Raw genomic sequence first — 19157 nt, 5'->3', positions numbered from 1 at the left:
CTAAACTTAAGCAGCTTCGCCAAGCTAAGGCGGACGCATATCAGAGCGGGGACAGGGCCCTGTATAATTGAGCTAGAAACCAGCTGACTAAACAAATTAATATTGCAGAGGGACTATGCAGCAAAGTCAGAAAAAAGGGTCACTGCTAACGACTCTAAATCAGTCTGGCATGCATTCCAATCGCAGACTAATTACAAGCGACGACCCCCCCAAGCTGAGAACAATAGCACACTAGCCAATGACTTGAATACCTTCTACTGCAGATTTGAAAAGGACACTTTCACACTCCACACCCATCCGGCGGCACCCCGACCACAATCACACCTCTGACTTCTGCGTTAACCATCCATGAACAGGATGTGAGACTAGCAACCCTTTACTGCTCAGTGATTGTTTTTTTATTGTCAATGTGTTTGTCTCTCAAAAGTGTTGTCGTACTAGAGCGGCTCCAACTACCGGAGACAAATTCCTTGTGTGTTTTTTGGACATACTTGGCAAATAAAGATTATTCTGATTCTGAAAGTCGGCATCATTGCTGAACAGCCCCCCGGCAACGAGACTGACTCGGACAATGACGAGAGGGAACCCGGCATGTTTGATGAAGAACTTGCCCAGCTGTTCATTTCGGATACAGATGAGGACTTTGATGGATTTGTGGATGAGGATTGATCAAAAAATAACGTGAGTACATTGTTAAATACTTCAATAAAGTACAACCAAACTCACTGTTTACATTGTAAAATAATTAAATAACGTACAATCAAACTCAGTTTGGCTCCCGCTGCATTTTTAAAAACATACGCTAGCGTATGTTTTAGCGTGCATGCATGCTACCACGTTTTAAGCTAGCGTATGTTTTATCATGCCTGCGCCCAGTAATACGGTGCGCCTTATGTATGTGTTAAATACAGAAATAGACCCTGTAACTGAGACTGCACCTTTTAATACGGTGCGCCTTACGGTCGTGAAAATACGGTAAATCCTGAGCAAATGGTCAGAATACTTCAGAGTGACAAATTTAAGGCGGTCGGAATACTTTCTGTACCCACTGTACATAGTATTATCCATCCATCCATCCATTTTCTGAGCCGCTTATCCTCACATGGGTCGCGGGAGTGCTGGAGCCAATCCCAGCTATCATCAGGCAGGAGGGGTACACCCTGAACTGGTTGCCAGCCAATCGCAGGGCACATATAAACAAACAACCATTCGCACTCACATTCACACCTACGGGCAATTTAGAGTCTTCAACTAACCTACCATGCATGTTTTTGGGATGTGGGAGGAAACCGGAGTGCCCGGAGGTTGCCAGCCAATCGCAGGGCACATATAAACAAACAACCATTCGCACTCACATTCACACCTACGGGCAATTTAGAGTCTTCAACTAACCTACCATGCATGTTTTTGGGATGTGGGAGGAAACCGGAGTGCCCGGAGGAAACCCACGCAGACACAGGGAGAACATGCAAACTCCACACAGGAGGGGTTGGGGATTGAACGCCGGACCTCAGAACTGTGAGGCAGACGCTCTAACCAGTCGTCCACTGTGCCCCCTACATAGTATTATACACAATAAATTAAGGTATTTATTAAATGATTAAACCAAACAAGTAAATACAGTAAAACAAATTTATTTACAATTTATTTAAGTACATGTGAGCAAGAACTTTCAAATACATAGATAATGATAATTTCATCTTGTATCACAGCAAGTTGAGATCACTTAATTGCATTTGATTCACTTCCTGGCATTTTAAAAATGACATTCTGAATGAACTCTTAAACCTGGGTGCAGAGTTTTGGGTAACTGATATAAAAGACCTAAAATTCTTTCAAACACCCATCAACTGCACCCAAAAGGGACAAAAGCTCCAAGGGTGCCCCCAAAGCATTAAAAATGAAGTGGTACTCTGTGGTTGCTATGGCTTGGTACTGCACCAGGTTTGTTCCAGGCTGAAGAAAAAAAACACAAAAGAAAAAGGACATTATTACAAGTGGATGCAACATGTAGGTCTGTCACTGTATACTGTATTTTTTTACTGTATTTACCCTGTGCAATTTCAGATTACAAAGCCTAAAAGGCAAACAGAAATGTATTTTTTTTATTCATGAGGTGTGTGCAGGGCTGCAGTCAGAAAGTTTGAACGATGACACAGTGATGGCAGTTATACTGTCAAGAATTCATTATTACGTTCATATTTTTACGTGTAGCTGAGGCTTGACTGTACACTGGAACTGGGGTCCTCTTTCACACGAGTGCTCAAACGGAAGCATCAACCAAACTAAAAAATGAGTCCCCAGAACTAGAGGGTGCCTTGCACCTGCACTGAATTTTGTACAGGAATGTGCCAGGTAACATGTCATAATCGCATAATTGCAATTATTTGAGCTTATCACAATTATTTCATCATTCAGTAAACCCCCGCTATATCGGGGTTCACGTTTCGCGGTCCCATTATTTTGAAGTTTTCCATTACTGCGCAATACCCTTTTTTTTCTCTTCTTCTTTTTTTTTTTTAAACCAGTTAAGGCAATTTGATAGTACAGGTAGTCTCTCCTGGATGCAAACACCTTATTTTTTGTACTGTACGTGTTATGAATTTTGACATTTTCACAATTTTTTTTAATCCATTGCTTTGCACTCTCTCAATACATTCAGTGTTTAAAGGTGTGTGTATTGTATTAAAAGTGTGTTTGAAGACCCGAAAAGAATTTCAAGTAAGAAAAAAATAAATAATAATGGAACATAACTTCCACGATGGAGGGGGGTTTACTATAATCCTTTCCGTGTTCCTTGTCCATTCATGGAAAAAAAAAAGAAACCGCAAATGTTACAAACAGTTCCAGGGACGTGAAATGTGCATAACTGTTGAGAGCAAATCTATGTTGGCGAGAAGGTTGTCCATCTTCGCCTTCCTGGCCATGCGTATAGGCTTCGCAGAGAACTCAGTGTTCCAGTTTTCAGTTAATTTCTCGGCACACACAATGTAACGCGAAGAAATCCTAAAACAATTTACGGCTGGAAAACAAAAAAAATAAAAAAAAACTGTGTAAGGAACAAACAATTATTTTATATCAATCCAAGACATCTTGCTGTACCTGGCAGAATGACTTGGATCTCTTGTGGCGAATTTATTCGCCTGCCCTGGCTTTTTTCATGAAGACATTGCTAAGGCGCTATGAACCCTGCTGCTGGTTTATGAATCCTACCTGGGGTCACAACCAGGCATCCTGAATCGAGAAAATAAACAGAAAGGAACAAAAAGCAACAAACACACGCACACACAGGAAATAACTAACAGCAACAAAAATTTGACAATAATAGTTCAAATTACAGCCTGGCTCAAAATGGAATGTTAGTAACACTCACAAAATGATCACACATAACCCCAATTCCAATGAAGTTGGGACGTTGTGTTAAACTCAAATAAAAACAGAATACAATGATTTGCAAATCATGTTCAACCTATATTTAATTGAATACACTACAAAGACAATATATTTAATGTTCAAACTGATAAACTTGATTGTTTTTAGCAAATTATCATTAACTTAGAATTTTATGGCTGCAACAAGTTCCAAAAAAGCTGGGACAGGTGGTAAAAAAGACTGAGAAAGTTGAGTAATCCTCGTCAAACACTTGTTTGAAACATCCCACAGGTGAACAGGCTAATTGGGAACAGGTGAGTGCCATGATTGGGTATAAAAGGAGCTTCCCTGAATTGCTCAGTCATTCACAAGCAAAGATGCGGCGAGGTTCACCTCTTTGTGAACAAGAGCGTGAGAAAATAGTCAAACAGTTTAAGGACAATGTTCTTCAATGTACAATTGCAAGGAATTTAGGGATTTCATCATCTACGGTTCATATCAAAAGGTTCAGAGAATCTGGAGAAATCACTGCATGTAAGCGGCAAGGCTGAAAACCAACATTGAATGCCCGTGACCTTCGATCCCTCAGGCGGCACTGCATCAAAAACCGACATCAATGTGTAAAGGATATCGCCGCATGGGCTCAGGAACACTTCAGATAACAAATGTTTGGCACTACATCCGTAAGTGCAACTTGAAACTACTATGCAAAGCAAAAGCCATTTATTAACAACACCCAGAAACGCCGCCGGCTTCTCTGGGCCCGAACTCATCTAAGATGGATTGATGCAAAGTGGAAAAGTGTTCTGTGGTCCGACGAGTCCACATTTCAAATTGTTTTTGGAAATTGTGGACGTCGTGTCCACCGGGCTAAAGAGGAAAATAACCTGTTATGGACGCCAAGTTCAAAAGCCAGCATCTGTGATGGTATGGGGCTGTGTTAGTGCCAATGGCATGGGTAACTTACACATCTGTGAAGGCACCATTAATGCTGAAAGGTACATACAGGTTTTGGAGAAACATATGCTGCCATCAAAGTAACGTCTTTTTCATGGACGTCCCTGCTTATTTCAGCAAGACAATGCCAAACCACATTCTGCACATGTTACAACAGCGTGGCTTCGTAGTAAAAGAGTGCGGGTACTAGACTGGCCTGCCTGCAGTCCAGACCTGTCTCCCATTGAAAATGTGTGGCGCATTATGAATTATATTGTATTCTGTTTTTATTTATGTTTAACACAACGTCCCAACTTCATTGGAATTGGGATTGTACATACTAAAATCATTGACCCCCTGCTAGTACCATCTTTAAAGACGAAGTAATGTAGATGTTCAGGTTGTTTTTTTTTTGTAACTTTTATACTTTTTTAACCTCCCACCAGGACAGAAGTGTACTTGTGCCATCAGAGTTTGAATTGGAATTAAAATGGTACAATACATACCTTCAAAAGAAGGGATATATCAGTCCAATTTCACACATTGAACTTTTCCTCCACAAAGTCGTCCATCTTTTCAAAAGGAATACAAAAACATTTAGGGTAACAAATGGCCATTTCTCACTTGCTTTGATACAAAGCAGGCTATTGCTTTTCATTACACTTTTCACAAATAATAAACATTGCCACACTGTTTCTTCATGCCCCCGACTCTGGCTGGTTGACCCCTCCTCCGCGATGCCCCCTCTTTTTCTCTTGCCTCTTACGCTCGTCAGAGCCAGCCAGCGAGAACTCCAGGGGGTCATATCAGAACAAAACCCTGGGCGCCGTTTACGGGAACGATGCGGCAAGCTACAGCTAGTCATTATACTTTCACACAAATAACAAATATTGCCACACTGTTTCTTCCGCTATTTGTAACCTGCGGTGGTGGTGGCAATTCTAGTGTTCACGTGGCTGACCAAGGTGGTCTGTTAGCGGCCACCACGACGTACGATGCACTGCTGACTACTGGTTGATGCTGGCTGGTTCTGGTTTTTGTTCCCCCTCTATCTCTCAAAGTCCAATTGCGGGCAAGCGAGAACTCTAGGAGGGCTAAACCCCGGCTACCGGTTTGCTGCTAAGCTAATTACGTTATCCATAGTTGGCGTCCGTCTACGCTGTGGTTGTTTAAATATAATAACATGATATACCTAGCTTCACAGAAAATGCATATTACAATGTAAAAGGCAGTGTAATGCAACTAAACCTGTACTTACTGTTCCACTTCACCATCAAAACAGCAGCCGGCATGTCCCAGTCCAAGAAGGGTTCCGCGTGGGGGAAAAAAATGGCAAATTCTAGGAGGAGGAGTGTCTATTGGTGTACCTGTAACCCAACGTTGATCAAACCCAACAGCCGATACCAAAAGTTGGATTATGAAATCAATGCATTTTGTTTTATGTTGTGGGCGGGGCATCTGTTACCTAACAGATGCTTTAATATTTTAATCTAATTTTAATCCAATGTTGGTTAAAACTGACCCAACCTCTGACCCAACACTGTCAGCCCAGCAGTTGGATTCCAAAATCGAACCAGCAGTTTTAAGTATTTAAGAAAAATGTAATTGTGATAATGTTTTGTCATATTGCCCAACCATATGAGTGACCTATATTCTCACCATGATGTCTACCCCGCCCTCCCTGAGTGCGCCATGTTCAGTCTGGCAGATAGCAAATAATTAAAAAAAGATGCCAAGTGTGCTTCAAGGTTGTTGTTTTTTTAACCACTCCACAAGTTAAATTTTACTGTAAATAAGACAAATGAGCTGCAGATGAAAACTTCCCTTTCAGCAAACTCATTTATTAATTAAAATATTAGTGATTAACGGAAATAAAAATTCTTGTCCGAAACTGAAAATGAGGAAGCCAAGGCCAAAAACCGACACACCGTAATAAATTATTATGACAATTATCAGTACAATTGCATTCATGGCTATGACTGCAGAGCTGCCAACCTACAGAAATTCACTTCCAGAACAATTTGTCTGAAGGTCCATATTGTTAAAATGATATCAAGAACATAACTGCGAGACAGTTATTGCAGGATATTATGTAATGGGATGAAGAAAAAAAAAAAAAAAAAAAAAAAAAAGAAACTACGCATACAGTTCAACTGCACAACATTATCATTACTCTACAATCATAATCATTAATACATTATGGCTTCATTGTAATACTTCCATGCTGTATTTATATTTCTTTTATCCACTATTGCTGCTGAAACAATGCAAATTTCCCCATTGTGAGACTAATAAAGGATATCTTTATCTTATATTATAAATATTTATTAGATTAATATACAGTACTTTCAACCTTATAAACCCAAGTTCTCTGGGGGCATACTAATTTCCCCAATACAGAGGAGGAAGGAAGTGTTGAACTTCCCAAGAATCACTGGTCTGTATTAAAAAATATAACCTATAGCACCTCTCTATAGTTTTGCTCGGTTGGTGTTCATCACTTAACCAGTTGGGGGCCGCAATCCACTAAATGTGCCCAGTCTGCTAGAAATCAAGAAGAATAAGGACGTCCTATTTAATGTCCGGTTCTGTGTAGCGTTATTTTGTAACATTTTCTCTCCACAGACTTTTTAATTTGCATGGTATTTTGCTGTTCAAAGTTGGTTACTTTACAAGATAACCTGGTTCCAGCCAGACTTATGTGACAAGTGACTGTTATCACGATAGCTTAGCAATTAGCATGGCTTCTCTATCTTTGTCCTGGTAATTGCTCCTCATTCCTCCTGATCACCTGCATGCATTACAAACACTTCAAAGAAAGTGTTACTCGCGTTGCTTGAGAACTATGGAAGTTATTCCTGAGACACTAAAGAGAGAGACACTCCTCACCTGTGCAGTTCACCTGCTCCTTATACACATGTACTTTTTGCAGGTCCACCGTAGGAGACACAGGATAAAAGGTTTCAAGAGCATTATGGGCTGTTTCTGAAACCTGCTGTTTCCCAGAAATCCTTGGTAGTGGATCCATGCTGTTATACTTTAAGCCATTTTGACCCCGAACCTGAAACAAGTTTTTGCCTGGGACACAAACAGAAAAAAATCATTTAAGTGCACTTATCATCTCAAGAAGCATTAATTAAATAAGATTAATTCTTGACCAAGTATGTTTTTGATCCTTTCATGAATAAAGGTTTAATTCATACTGTACCCTGAGCTGTTCTTAAAATTGAACTTATATTTACATGAAATAAAATGAAATAAAAAATATTTACCTTTTTGGCGCCACATGAAAAAGTAATTGACCCCTGAACTTAACTGGTTGTGCCATGCTTGGCAGCAATAACTGAAATCAAACATTTGTGATAACTGTTGATTTGCAACACTGTGAAGGAATTATGGCCCTCCCTTCGCAGAATTGTTTTAAATCAGTCATACTGGAGGGTTTTCTGTTAATGGGTTTCCTTTTAGACCAACTTCTAGACTTACTGCCTTTCCACCTGATCTCCTGGAAACACAATATATCAACCTTTCTACTCATCATCATATCAACCAACTCCCGACATTTTCCTGTCATAGTCCCAACATTCAATGGGCCCACATTCAATTCTCGGCTCTGTGCTTTCCTCTTCTCTTTCTGCCTAAGAAGCTGCTTTCCACCTCTCCTTTGTCTTCGACCCACAGTAGCTGAATTTCCACCGGCGCCCTGCAGGTTAACGGTGCCGAGGGCGGACGTTGTTAACCCGGGCCACGACCGATCCAGTGTGGAATTCTTTAGATGAACGCTCGTATTTGTTTGGCAAAGCTTTAAGATGGATGCCCTTCCTGACGCAACCCTCTGCATTTATCCGGGCTTGGGACCGGCCTCCAGTTTGCACTGGCTTGTGCCCCCTATAGGGCTGCAGAAGAAATCATGAAGTCCTCCAAAACATTTGGTACAACATTCTGGCTTGACAGATGGTAAAAGAGATTAATTTGTATTGACAGACTTTGTAGGGACTATAATCTTACATAGTTTACAGAGAGCATCGGTCGTCTGACTCTTGACAGACCTAAACTTTCCAAAATACTGCAAGACTAAAGACATGACATACCTTCCTCTCTCGTCAACAACTTGCGCTGTTGCACGCGTGCTTTTTTTTTTTTTTTTTCTCAATGCATGGCATTCTCTCTTTTTTTGAAAGACGTTCTGTGACACGATGGCGAAACAAATCATACTATATGTTACTCAAGAGGGTATTTTTTCTAAGTTTCAAAAGAGCGAGTGAGTTTGATGACGTAATCAAATTTGTTTAGCTGGTCTGTGATCGGTCAAGAGGCTAACGGTGAATCTCAGTTCTATTCCAAGCGTCAACAACCTGCATATACATCCTCAGTGACATGACAAAAAGAGAAATTAGGTGAGCCCTAAAGCCTCTGTGGCCTCCCACAAAAAGCTTTGCGGGCGGAATAGTTTTCTCACACATTTGTATCTATCAAAGATATTTTCTATTGATATCGATCATGTGTCTATTGCAATACATATTGATTTATAGCCCAGGCCGAATTAGTTCCTGCATCGCGGAAAGGGCAGGTTCCACAGATGTAACATGGTGAACATTTCAAATATGGATTACATTTGCACAAAACAAAAACATTTGTTATGGTTAGGTTTTGGGCTACGGGTGGAATTAAGGCGGTTGAGGAAGGGTTAAGGTTAAGGTTATTTGGATTCATAGTAACACTGCCACACTTAAGTCACTGGTTAGGGTTAGTGGGATTCATATTAACGCCGCCACACTTGCAGTGCATCCAGAAAGTATTCACACCGCTTCACTTTTTTCACATTTTGTTATGTTACAGCCTCATTCCAAAATAAAATTAATTCATGTTTTCCTCAAAATTCAACACACAACACCCCATAATTACAATGTGAAAATAATTTATTTTACATTTTGCAAATTTATTAAAAATAAAAAACTAAGAAATTGCATGTACGCCTTTGTCAAGAAGCTCAAAATTGCGCTCAGGTGCATTATGTTTCCACTCATCCGTGAGAGATTCGTGCAGTTTAATAGTCCACCTGTGGAAAATTCAGTGGATTGAACATGACTTGGAAAGGGACACACCTATCGATAGAAGGTCCCACAGGTGACTGTTCATGTCAGAGCACAAACGAAGCATGAAGTCAAAGGAATTGTCTGTTGACCTCAGACAGGATTGTCTCGAGGAGCATATCTGGGGAAGGGTACAGGAAATTTACTGCTGCTTGGAAGGTTCCAATGAGCACAGTGGCCTCAGTCATCCGTAAATGGAAGAAGTTCCGAACTACCAGGACTCTTCCTAGAGCTGGTCACCCGTCTAAACTGAGAAATCGGCAGAGAAGTGCCTTAGTCAAGGAGGTGACCAAGAACCCGATGGTCACTCTGTCAGAACTCCAGCGGTCCTCTATGGGGAGAGGAGAAGCTTCCAGAAGTACAACCATCTCTGCAGCATTCCACCAACCAGACCTCTATGGTAGAGTGGCCAGACAGAAGCCACTCCTTATTAAAAGGAACATGGTAGGCCGCCGGGGGTTTGCCAAAAGGCACCTGAAGGACTAAGACTGTGAGAAAGAAAATTCTTGTCTGATGAGACAAAGATTTGGCATGAATGCCATGTGTCATGTTTAATGGAAACCAGGCACCGCTCATCACCTGACCAACACCATCGTTACAGTGAAGTATGGTGGGTGGCAGCATCATGCTGTGGGGATGTTTGTGAGCAATAGGAAATTGCAGACGAATCAGGATTGAGAGAAAGATGAATGCAGTAATTTACATACATTCTGGATAAAAATTTGCTCCAGAATATTCACCTCACCTCACACTGGAGTTAAGTTTTACCTTCCAACAGGACAGCAACCCAAAGAACACAGCCAAGCCAACGAAAACGCAGCCTCAGGACAACTCTGTGAATGTCCTTGAATGCCCCAGCCAGAGCCCAGACTTAAATCCAATCGAACATCTCTGGAAAGATCTGGAAATGGCTGTGCATTAACACTGTCCATCCAACCTGATGGAGCTTGAGAGGTGCTCCAAAGAGGAATGGGCAAAACTGCCCAAAGATACAGTGGGGGGAAAAAGTATTTAGTCAGCCACCAACTGTGCAAGTTCTCACACTTAAAAAGATGAGAGAGGCCTGTAATTTTCATCACAGGTATACCTCACTTATGAGAGACAAAATGAGAAGAAAAAAGAAATTTTAAAAAGAAATTTCCAGAAAATCACTGTCTGATTTTTAAATAATTTATTAGCAAATTATGGTGGAAAATAAGTATTTGGTCAATAACAAAAGTTCATCTCAATACTTTGTTATACACCCTTTGTTGGCAATGACAGAGGTCAAATGTTTTCACACTGTTGCTGGTATTTTGGCCCATTCCTCCATGCAGAGCTCCTCGAGAGCAGTGATGTTTTGGGGCTGTCGCTGGACAACACAGACTTTCAACTCCCTCCAAATATTTTATATGGCGTTGAGACCTGGAGACTGGCTCGGCCAACTCCTGGATCTTGAAATGCTTCTTCTAAAGTCACTCCTTCATTGCCCAGACGGTGTGTTTGAGATCATTGTCTTGCTAAAAGACCCAGCCACTTTCATCTTCAATGCCTTTGCTGATGGAAGGAGGTTTTCAATCAGAATCTCACAATACATGGCCACATTCATTCTTTCCTTGACATGGATCAATCGTCCTGGTCCCTTTGCAGAAAAACAGCCCCAAACCCATGCTTCACAGTAGGTATGGTGTTCTTTGGATGCAACTCAGCCTTTTTTCTTTTCCAAACATGCCGAGTTTTTATCAAAAAGTTTTATTTTGGTTTCATATGACAATCTCCCAATCCTCTTCTGTATAATCCAAATACTCTCTTGCAAACTTCAGACGGGCCTGGACATGTACTGGCTTAAGCAGGGGGACACGTCTGGTACTGCAGGATTTGAGTCCCTGGCAGCGTAGTGTGTTACTAATGGTACCCTTTGTTACTTTGGTCCCAGCTCTCTGCAGGTCATTCACTAGATCCCCCGAGTGGTTCTGGGATTTTTGCTCACCGTTCTTGTGATCATATAGACCCCACGGGGTGAGATCATGCGTGGAGCCCCCAGATCGAGGGAGATTATCAGTTTTATCAGTATTATCTTCCATTTTCTAATAATTGCTGCCACAGTTGATTTCTTCACACCGAGTTGCTTAACTAAGGCAGATTCAGTCTTGCCAGCCTGTTGCAGGTCTACAATTTTGTTTGTGGTTTCCTTTGACAGCTCTTTGGTCTTGGCCATAGTGGAGTTTGGAGTGTGACTATTTGAGGTTGTGGACAGGTGTATTTTATACTGATGAGTTCAAACAGGTGCCATTAATACAGGTAACAGGTGGAGGACAGAGCAGCCTCTTAAAGAAGAAGTTACAGGTCTGTGAGAGCGAGAAATCTTGTTTGTAGGTGACCAAATACTTATTTTCCACCATAATTTGCCAATACATTCTTTAAAAATCAGAATGTGATTGTGATTTGTGATTTTCTAGACGTTTTCCCCCTAATTCTCTCTTTCATAGGTGAGGTATACTTATGATGAAAATTACAGGGCTCTCTCATCTTTTTAAGTGGGAGAACTTGCACAATTGGTGGCTGACTAAATACTTTTTTGCCCCACTGTAGGTGTGCCAAGCTTGTGGCATCATATTCAAAAAGACTTGAGGCTGTAACTAGTGCCAAAGGTGCAGCAACAAAGTTTTGAGCAAAGGCTGTGAATCAGAATAAGAATCATCAGAATCATCTTTGTTTTGCCAAGTATGTCAAAAAACACACAAGGAATTTTTGTTCAGTAGTTGGAGCCGCTCAAGTACGACAACAGACAATCAATTGACAGAGAGTACTGTTGAGACATAAAGACATTGAGAAAAACAGTCACTGAACAATAAAAGGTTGCTAGTAATCTGGTAATGCCGGTCCAATTTTATTTTATTTATTTATGTATTTATTTTGTCAATTGTGCAAAAAGATGCAGAGTCCTCTAGCAATTAGAGCAGTGCAGTGAATGACTAATATTGCAATAGTCCGGTGCAATGACCATTGTGCAAAGGGTGCAGAGACTTCAAGAAATGTATGCAGTTTAAAGTGACTAGGAGTCCGATAATCTGGGATAATGTCGATTGTGCAAATGTTGCAGATACTCCTCAGTCAATTATGAAAGTGCTGCAGATGCTACTCTGGCATGAGTGGCCAGTGTTGGTCAACAACATATAGGCAAATAGTGCAGCGTGTCGAGACTACTACAGTGAGTGCACGGGTAATGTATAATTGGCCCGACAGAGATGTGACAACAAATTCAAGACAAATAATATACAGCATGTTGCAATGGAATTGTAAGTTAGCTGTTTAAGAAGTTGATGGCAAGAGGGAAGAAGCTGTTGGAATGTCTGCTAGTTTTAGTTTGCATTGTTCGGTAGCGCCAACCTGAGGGAAGGAGCTGGAAGAGCTACTGACCAGGATGTGGAGGGTCCAAGAGGATTTTGTACGCTCTTGTCTTAGTTGTGGCAGTGTGCAAGTCCTCAAGGGTCGGTAGGGTACCGACAAGCTTTTCATTAGTTTTGATTGTCCGTTGCAGTTGAAGTTTGTCCTTTTTCGTAGCAGCACCAAACCAGACTGTGATGGAAGAACACAGGACTGATTCGATGACCGCTGTGTAGAACTGCCTCAACAGCTCCTGTGGCGGGCCGTGCTTCCTCACAAGCCGCAGGAAGTACATCCCCTGCTGGACCTTTTTGAGGATGGAGTTGATATTGATCGCTTACTTCAGGTCTTGAGAGACTTTAATTCCCAGGAACTTGAAGGTCTCGACAGTTGACACAAGGCAGCTGGACAGCGTGAGGGGCAGCTGTGGCGAAGGATGCCTCCTGAAGTCCACAATCATCTCTACAGTCTTGGGCGGGTTCAGCTCCATGTTGTGTCGGCCGCACCACAGCTCCAGCCGCTCCAATTCCTGTCGATATGCAGACTTGTTCCCGTCTTTGATAAGGCCGATGACTATGGTGTCATCTGCAAACTTCAGGAGTTTGACAGCCAGGTGCGTTGAGGTGCAGTCGTTCGTGTAGAGAGAGAAGAGCAGCGGAGAGAGAACACAACTCTGATGCTGCGTGTGGATGAGGTGGCCTACCCCAGCCTAACGTGATGTGTCCTGCCTGTCAGAAATCTGTAAATCCACTTGCAGATGGCAGACGAGACGCTGAGCTGGAGAAGCTTGGAGGAAAGGAGTTCGGGGCTGATGGTGCTGAACCCAGAAGTCCACAAATCCTTGCGTAGGACCCCGCGCTGTCGAGGTACTGTCTATATGTCTAATACTGTCTACATTCGATGTCTACGTTTTTTATTTTTAATAATTTTGCAAACAATTCCGCAAAACCTTTTTTCACAGTGTACAATTTTGAGAAAAAATATGAATTTATTCAATTTTGAGACGAGGCTGTAACATAATAAAATGTAGAAAAAGTTAAACACTAAATATTTTACGGATGTACTGTAAATCACGGGTTAGGGTCAGAGTTTGAGTCATCTGGAAGCTGTAGGCCATAGGTGTCAAACTCAAGGTCCCCGGTGCCAGATGCATCCCGCCACATCATTTTATGTGGCCCGCGAAAGCACATCATGCTCGTCAACTTCCGTGATTTTTGCTAAAATATGTACCCAAATTCCAAATTGTCATAATAATAAACAATAATGTTGAGAGATTGCATTTTTCTGTCACCAAACCCTTCTTCTACAGTAACGTAAACAATACTTGAACAAACTATTATCCTTATCTTCTGATTTCAAAACTATCCATCCATCCATTTTCTGAGCCGCTTCTCCTCACTCGGGTTGCGGGCGTGCTGGAGCCTATCCCAGCTGTCATCGGGCAGGAGGCGGGGTACACCCTGAACTGGTTGCCAGCCAATCGCAGCGCACATACAAACAAACAACCATTCGCACTGAAGGGAATCTAAAATACTTTATATTCTAATATGTAATTCTAACTAGTTTGGAAGATAATGTGTATTGGAGTATAGGAGTATATTGCAGGAAGGCCCCCATCGGGGGGTATTTGGAGACAGATGTCAAGGAAGAAAGGAACTGCGGGGAGCATCTATAAACATTGAATGCAGGAGACATCTGCAGGCGGCGTCTGGAGCCAGAGCAGATAGTCATCATTCGGCCGAACAACGATGACGTCAGATTATGGACAAATCAGACGACAGCGATTCCATACTGGCCTGTTTGAAACATTGTATAAGTCTGGGGTAGAGTCAGAGTTTTGTTCGACTACTGTATCTGCTAAGGATAATATAGGGTAGTTACGAACCCAGAGCTCTGCAAAATGTATGGACTCCTCTGTCAGGAATAAATTGGTTGTTTTTTATACATTGTTGTGAACGAAGTTCTTTCACGAAAACGAGCACGCTTGGAACCACGGAAGTTAGGAGATTTTAAAACACAGGTTCCTTAAGCACTCACAGTCACAACTACGGGCAATTTAGAGTCACCAATTAATGCATGTTTTTGGGATGTGGGAGGATACCGGAGCGCCCGGAGAAAACCCACGCAGGCACGGGGAGAACATGCAAACTCCACACAGGCGGGGCCGGGGATTGAACCCGGGTCCTCAGAACTGTGAGGCTGACGCTATAACCAGTCATCCACCGTGCCGCCGATTTCAAAACTAGTTATCCTTCAATATGTTGTGTAATGGTAATAATATGTTTTGGTGATGATTAAATCTTTATATGGTTTCACTGAGGGTTGGACTCCGCCAAGGCTGCCCTTTGTCACCGATTCTGTTCATAACTTTTATGGCCAGAATTTCTTGGCGCAGCCGAGTCGTAGAGGGGGTTCAGTTAGGTGGCCTCAGAATTGCATCACTGATTTTTGCAGATGATGTGGTTCTTTTGGCTTCATCAAGCCATGATCTCCAACTCTCACTGGAGCGGTTCGCAGCCGAGTGTGAATTGGCTGGGATGAAAATCAGCACCTCCAAATCTGAGACCATGGTACTCAATCGGATAAGGGTGGAGTACCCTCTCCGGGTCACGGATGAGATCCTGCCCCAAGTGGAGGAGTTCAAGTATCTTGGGGTCACATTAAAGGCCTCTTTACAGCACCCGCATTGCATCACATGACTGACGCATTGGGCCGCGCGGCCCCTATGCGTCACTTGACACGCACACGCCAAAAATTGTTGCTGGGCGTAGAATGCCACGGAGATCATCTCTTGTGATTGGTCCGTTTTAGTCACATGCTGTGATGATGTACTCACCGTTCCCCTTGGTTCCACATACCACCTACGCCGCCGCCTTCTTGATCGATTTTGCAGCATAAAATGTAGCATGTGGTCATCTAGGTCTATTTGTTCTAGCAGATACTGTTCCACGGTCGCCATTGTTGTTGCTTTGTTCCTTGTTCCGGAAAGAAAAGTAAAAAACGGCTACCGGAAATGGCCAAAAAATGCAACTGCAGTACATTTGAAAAACTGCGCACATGGGTTGTGCTCAAGTATATAGGCAAACTGCGTGTGGGATAACCGCAGTGACGTCAGCGCGGTCGCCACCCGCGCGAGAATAAAGAAGCTTTAAGAGTTGAGAGGACAGAGGGAAACAAGACAAGTACAAGGATAGACTCACTATTGAACGTAAGGAATACTCAAGTTAAGAAAAGGAGTGACAGCAGGAAAATAAGTAAAACATGGACACATTTCGATTTCATGGACAATTCAAAGTTGGAGTGTAGAGTCTACAATAAAAATATCTCCAATAGAGCTGGCTCCACAAAGAACCACCAGAGGCATGTGAGGGCTGTCCACCCATCGGTGCAATGGGAAGAAAAGAGAGGCAATTGAATTGAAAGGCAACTGAACATTGCATTAATGAAGGTGTTTCTAGTGAAACTTTTGCTGGAGACTGCAATAAAAAAAAATGTTCCAATTACGTTAGTAATTCAGTTTGCGCATGATTTTATTTGTTCTTCATTTCAATGCGAATGTTCAATAGTTTTTAGAATTAAAAGTTAATTGCTCTTAAAAAGGATGTACTTGAATTATGCGCTAATATTATATTAGTGGCATAAAAACCAACAAAATCAAAGATATTGTCATTTATCGGAATAGTTTCTGGGAAAATAGATCAGAAAAAATGTGCTATTGTGGCAGGCCTAGATGGCCTAGGCCCATCAGATTTTAGAGTGGAAATAACTGTTGATGATTAGATGAAAAAAACGATTGACAACTTATATTACTGGCGATATTCGTCAATGCTTCAAATAGAGAACTTTATGTTGACCAGATTGTTAGTTAATCATTTACCAGTCAAAATTGCCTAAAAAGACAGGCAACTATTTTTTTGTTTTTGTTTGTTTTTTTTTTTTTTTAACATTGAACCTGTAAAACTGTGATGCGGTCAAAAAAACAATTATTGGGTGCACTAGCATAAACCCAAGACAAAAGGTTAAGCACACCAGTGCAACCAGTGCAAAAAGTTAGCCCTTAATCGCCATTTTGTTGTTGTTTGGTCGAGTGCGGGGTCCGTCCATACAACGCGAATCACAGGTAAAGCGCACCCCACTGGCCAGGAGGTGAATCGATATTGAATTGCGGGGGGAAGAATTGCAATGCATGGATAAATCGGTATTTTCACCCACCCCCTAATGTACTGTGCAACATGGCTTTGTGGTGCTAAAACTGTTTAATAACAGCAGTTGTTTTATAAAACTGTGCTGAAGTTTAAAACATATATATATATATATATATATATATATATATATATATATAATGTTCCCTCGTTTTTCGTGGTTAATGGGGACCAGAACCCCCCGCGAAAGGTGAAAAACCGCGAAGTAGGATTTGCCGCCCACCCAGGAGTTTTCGTGGATGTTTATGTGGGTACCAGAATGTTTAAAATATGTAAACAGTATTTATACTTTACATATTTAAGACAAAGGTTACAACAGTACACATATTTACTTAACTCTTTAATTATAAAACCTTATACACTAATTAACATTTATTATACAGTAATTAACATTCATCAACATTGCCTTCTGAGAGAGGCGAAGAGGCTTGCCACACATGATGACAGTCACACGGTCCTTGTGGGGTTTGAAGCCTGGCCTCTTCACTTCGTCCATGAAGAGGAATGTACGCGAAGGCATCCTCTTCCAAAAAAGGCCTGTTTCATCCATGTTAAAAACTTGCTCAGGGATGTAGCCTCCCTCACTGATGAGGTTAGGAAACTCTTCCTCCATGTAACGACGAGCAGCATCGTTGTCAGCAGAGGAAGCCTCACCATACAGAGGCACGCTTCTGAGGCCGTATCTTTTTTTTAATTTTTCTGAGCCAGCCTTTGCTGGCTGAAAAGCCTCGTCCACGATGAGACGAATCACTCCTGGCAGCGCTAGTACTGGCTTGAGGTTCATCAGCACCTTCTTCAGCCTCTTCATTGTCCTCATCGGGCAAGATTTGGTCGTAGAGAGCTTTGGCCTTTGTCCTGATAATACTAGTGTCCAAACTCACTGTCTTTTCCCTGCAATCCACAGTGCAGTCCCGGAGGAAGCTTTCGCAGGGGCACAGCGCTTTGGCGGCATTGTAAGGGCTTGCTTAACTAATAAAAAAAAATTATCGCTGAAACAAAAAAAGTTATTTCGAACACAACAGCATAGACGAGACTGGCGAGACACAACAAGGGAAGACACGCAGCCAATCAGCTCACGGGATAAATCCACTCGTGGTCTCATTGGTCGATGTCGCGCCGGGAACCAAATCACGCGCCTTGTATGTGCCCGTACAGTAAAGGCATGTACAAAGCCTCTGAGTCAACTCTCTCGCACGAATCAACATGAAACAACTCGTCTTTCCGCAATATGGCTGCCGATATGGCTGTATTCTTTTATGTTGTTTTTTTTTAATGAATATTTTGGAAAAACCCTGAAGCCGCAAAACATGAAGCGGCAAGGGAACACTGTATATAAATCATTGTCAGCACAGCAACAACACATAGAAAGAATACCAGTCCAGACCCTCGTCAAAATCAAACTATTTTAGGTTTTAAAAAGATAAGCTGTTTGCGTCGTCGTTCTGTTGGCGAGCAAGCTACCTCCCCAGTTCATGGGGATTCATGACAAACAAGACGGCAATTCTGATTGTGATCATACATTCGTGATGTCAAATGGTGAACATGAATTCCTGTGTCTGCACTTTGATCCAAATCCTCATCCAAATTAAACAGAAGGCAAAGCATTTGGTACTGTAATCACTTCAATACTAGGCTTTACCTCTTTTCCATGAAGCTGCCAATATGTATTTCTCAGTTAACATTCTCCTTCCAATCAATGGATGGCTGGACTGTAGAGTGGCACAAAGATGAAGCAGGTTGAAGAAGAGTGTGTTGCTAATAAAGAGAAATACAAAATAAACATTCAGAGACTCGAGAGGGAAGTTAGGACATTGATTTATGTGTAATAATACAGTGGTGCCTTGAGATACAAGTTTAACTCCTTCAGTGACAATGCTCTTAACTCAAATCATCCCTTCCCATTGAAATGAATGAAAATGCCATTAATACCTTCAAGCCACTGGCAGATCTGCGGGGGGGACGGGAGCTGCCACCCGCACCAAAAGCCTCGCCACCCCAATTGCCACTCCTACTGTCGGCAACGAATCTATCAATAATACATAACTACATTCAAAATTTGATGATAAATGTTTGTGATACTCCCCTCCTGGAGTTGTCACCTTATTGTGGTGGAGGGGTTTGTGTGACCCAATAATCCGAGGAGCCAAGTTGTCTGGGGCTTCACGCCCCTGGTAGGGTCACCCATGGC

At 42.0% G+C, this 19157-nt stretch overlaps 1 protein-coding gene and 1 long non-coding RNA gene across 7 annotated transcripts in view; both read right to left on the bottom strand.

Moving 5' to 3' along the window:
- Positions 1 to 19157, bottom strand: part of mrpl37 (mitochondrial ribosomal protein L37) — a 77025-nt gene that overhangs the window by 29727 nt on the left and 28141 nt on the right. For 3 of the 4 annotated variants that reach the window (XM_061693130.1, XM_061693129.1, XM_061693131.1), the window contains exons 3-4: positions 18609 to 18724; positions 7198 to 7386 (exon numbers count right to left, since the gene is read on the bottom strand). In XM_061693130.1, the coding sequence (XP_061549114.1) occupies positions 7198 to 7386; positions 18609 to 18724 (305 nt within the window). The remainder of the gene's footprint in view (positions 1 to 7197; positions 7387 to 18608; positions 18725 to 19157) is intronic. The other variant, XM_061693132.1, reaches the window with a different exon arrangement.
- LOC133411160 (uncharacterized) lies at positions 1872 to 6400 on the bottom strand. 3 transcript variants are annotated; one of them, XR_009769626.1, is made up of 4 exons: positions 5567 to 6400; positions 4815 to 4880; positions 3103 to 3298; positions 1872 to 1956 (listed from the first exon to the last, which is right to left on the bottom strand). It is a non-coding gene; the product is annotated as an uncharacterized LOC133411160 (long non-coding RNA). The 3 variants fall into 3 exon arrangements; XR_009769625.1 differs by having other exon boundaries at positions 4815 to 6400; XR_009769627.1 differs by having other exon boundaries at positions 3103 to 3234; positions 4815 to 6400.

Source organism: Phycodurus eques, chromosome 13 (assembly GCF_024500275.1).
Source record: "Phycodurus eques isolate BA_2022a chromosome 13, UOR_Pequ_1.1, whole genome shotgun sequence".
Taxonomy (NCBI): domain Eukaryota; kingdom Metazoa; phylum Chordata; class Actinopteri; order Syngnathiformes; family Syngnathidae; genus Phycodurus; species Phycodurus eques.
The sequence above is the reverse complement of the archived record's forward strand: the minus strand, read 5'-3'. Positions and strand labels throughout refer to the sequence as shown.